This window comes from Phoenix dactylifera, unplaced genomic scaffold, assembly GCF_009389715.1.
Source record: "Phoenix dactylifera cultivar Barhee BC4 unplaced genomic scaffold, palm_55x_up_171113_PBpolish2nd_filt_p 001249F, whole genome shotgun sequence".
NCBI lineage: Eukaryota > Viridiplantae > Streptophyta > Magnoliopsida > Arecales > Arecaceae > Phoenix > Phoenix dactylifera.
The window spans coordinates 120,508-123,299 of record NW_024068584.1 but is presented as its reverse complement, the minus strand read 5'-3'; the positions used below and the strand labels follow the sequence as shown (position 1 = coordinate 123,299).

General features: G+C 35.8%; 1 protein-coding gene across 1 annotated transcript; it reads left to right on the top strand.

Annotated features, from left to right (window-relative positions):
• Positions 1-1,313: 1,313 nt before the first annotated feature.
• LOC120108275 (U4/U6.U5 tri-snRNP-associated protein 2-like) lies at positions 1,314-2,166 on the top strand (the record flags this gene model as incomplete). Its single annotated transcript, XM_039121870.1, is given in 4 exon segments — positions 1,314-1,485; positions 1,566-1,737; positions 1,822-1,852; positions 1,854-2,166. Coding segments are annotated over 4 exon segments (438 nt in total), but the record flags the coding sequence as incomplete, so codon positions are not given.
• Positions 2,167-2,792: the final 626 nt, after the last annotated feature.

Genomic DNA, 2,792 nt, shown 5'->3' with positions numbered 1-2,792 from the left:
AAAAACACAGCATCAATCAATTTAATGATTGCTATGTGTTCCAGGAAAGTAATTTCCTATTATTTGTTAATTGAAAACACAAATTCACTAATTCAATCATTTCTATTAAGTTAATTGTATTTCAATGGTTAATCCAAACACATGCTTTCAATATATTTAAATATCAAGATATATGATGTCACGCTGTAAACTGAAAATGCAGAATTCAGGGTACATGACAAACCATGACTAGAAAACTTAGAGCGATCCTCCTACCAATGATATAACATTAAGGAAATAAAACATAAAATAAATGTAAAAAAAAAACTGGAAGCCAATATAGTCTGTACCAGGGATGTATCGGGCATCTCAAATTGTATGATTCTTACCCTCTGTCAACATGGCATGCAGTAGAGTGCATACTGTACCCAACCTTAGTTGCGATGGGGTTGGTAAGTGGTATTTTGAACCTTGTCCATAGGCACTTCACTACCTCTAAAGGATTATATTGATCAACAAAATGCCATGTCCAAGTGGTCTGAACTCCCAAATGATCTCCTATTCTGTATCCAAGTGGCTCTCCACCATCAGTTACATCAATTTCTGCTTGTTTTGCAGACACCATTGGTAATTTGTTTCCGCAGTCTTCTTCCATGTATCAATCTTGCTGCTAATTGCTCTCTCTACCTCTGAAAGCAGGCTCTGGGAAAGTAGCGCTGCAGAATATATTACTGATGGATGATTATTGTTGTTCTTTTTTTAAGTGGAGATTTTATTTTTTTCTGCCAAGTTTGTATCCTCTCTGTTGGGTTTCAGATATTCTTATTATAACACTATTTTACCTGACACATTAATTTCGTCTAGAATTTTTGAGGACTTGAGATATGAGTTTTGACATATTGAAGTTCTGCCTTAGTTCATAAGTTGTTTCCTCATCCTTGGTCATACTCCCAATTATTTTAGTTCAGCACTTGTGATATGTCTTGTAAACCATTTCGATGTGTAAGAAAGGAGCTGAGGTCAGTGCCACTTGTGGCAACACTAATCAATGTAGTGAGGACTTTAGAACCAACTAAAAGAATGATTACTCAATCAAAGTAGTGAGGACTCTAGAAGCAACTAAAAGAATGATTACTCAATATACAGGTGATGATTATCATTTTCAGTTCTTTTGTAGGTTGACAGTTGTTTCATGTGATTCATAATTATGGTGCTGCCTGTTTATATTGTTACGTGACGCCGACTTTCCTATGTTAAAGATTCAGTTCTGAGATGCCTTGCTTTTTTTTCCAGTGGTTTATTTTTGAAATTCAATATTTTGTTCTTTTCTTTAGGTTCCACTTTTTAATATATTGAAGAAATTTGATGGTGAGACTGTCACTGAGGTTGTGCGGCCTTGCATAGCAAGGATGAGATATCGTGTTACTAGACTACCTAAGTACCTGATTCTCCACATGCGGCGTTTTACGAAAAATAACTTCTTCATTGAGAAGAATCCTACTCTTGGTATTGACACTGTTACATGAGTCAGTTGTGCTACATCTTATTCTATGGTATATTAAATTGTGTGTATTTTTCTTTACCAGTTAACTTTCCGGTGAAGAATCTCGAGTTGAAGGATTATATTCCATTACCTACACCAAGGGAGAATAAGAAACTGCGGTCAAAGTATGATCTTATTGCTAACATCGTTCATGATGGCAAGCCAGGCGAAGGATGTTATAGAGTTTTCGTGCAGCGTAAATCAGAAGAGCTATGGTATTCTATCGGCTAGTCTGAAACTTGAGATGTTATTTTTATATTGAAAAATTTGATAGCGTTCTGAACTTTCTGTACTGTCAGGTATGAGATGCAGGACCTTCATGTAACTGAAAACTCTTCCACAAATGGTTGCTCTCTCAGAGGCTTATATGCAGATTTATGAGCAGCAAGGGTGACTGAAAGATGCTAGTTCTTGCTTTAGCTGCTAGAAATGTGTAATCCCCAATATAGAATGGTAAGTCACCGTAAAAGAAACTCCTATAAAGTTCCCTAAAAATTTTCAAGCTACCAAATTGTCCATTTTTCTTCTCAGTTATGTTATATGTGTATTTTTTTTAAGGATTACGGATTTTACTAATTTGGTTACACACCTGAAAAAACTAATTGTTGATGATAATTTCTGAAGTATTGAATTTTTGTCTATCACTCCTCAGGACTGTGATCTACTGCATCGTTGTTTCAATAAAGACTGAACCCTTATTTCTTTGTTAAATTTTTCTATTAACTTTGATCGCAGTGATCAAACCATGATGTATACTTTGTATTCATAAAAGTCATGATAAAGATTATTAATCCGTGTTGATTAGATCACATTGAAACCTTTTCTAGTTGTCAGTTCTGAGTGCAGCATCCTGCTGATCGGACCAAAAGCTCTTCTACTTGCAGTAAGACTTAAAATGAGATTGTTTCTCGCAGTTTGTATAAGCCTGATTGGGAAGCTGATGGAGTAGGTAACTGAAGGGCAATATGCAGCTTCTTGCCAAAAAAGGCGGTAATATGTAGCTAACTTTGACCCCTTGTACTCTGAAGCCTGTGATAGAACTGCAGGCGGATCCTCTCAAGTTCAACATTGTGTTTGCTCTGTGGCCTTTGGGATGATAAACTGTAAGCGAACTTCTCAATTTTTGATGTTATATTCAATCCTGTAATATGCTATCTTTCTGTGGTTGTAGTTTTAAACAAGTGTTTGGTGGTTTTTAAAAGGTTCTGCACCACGTGAAGGTAAAATATCAGTTGTTTTTGCTATGGCACACGCAGTGATGAATCTATTT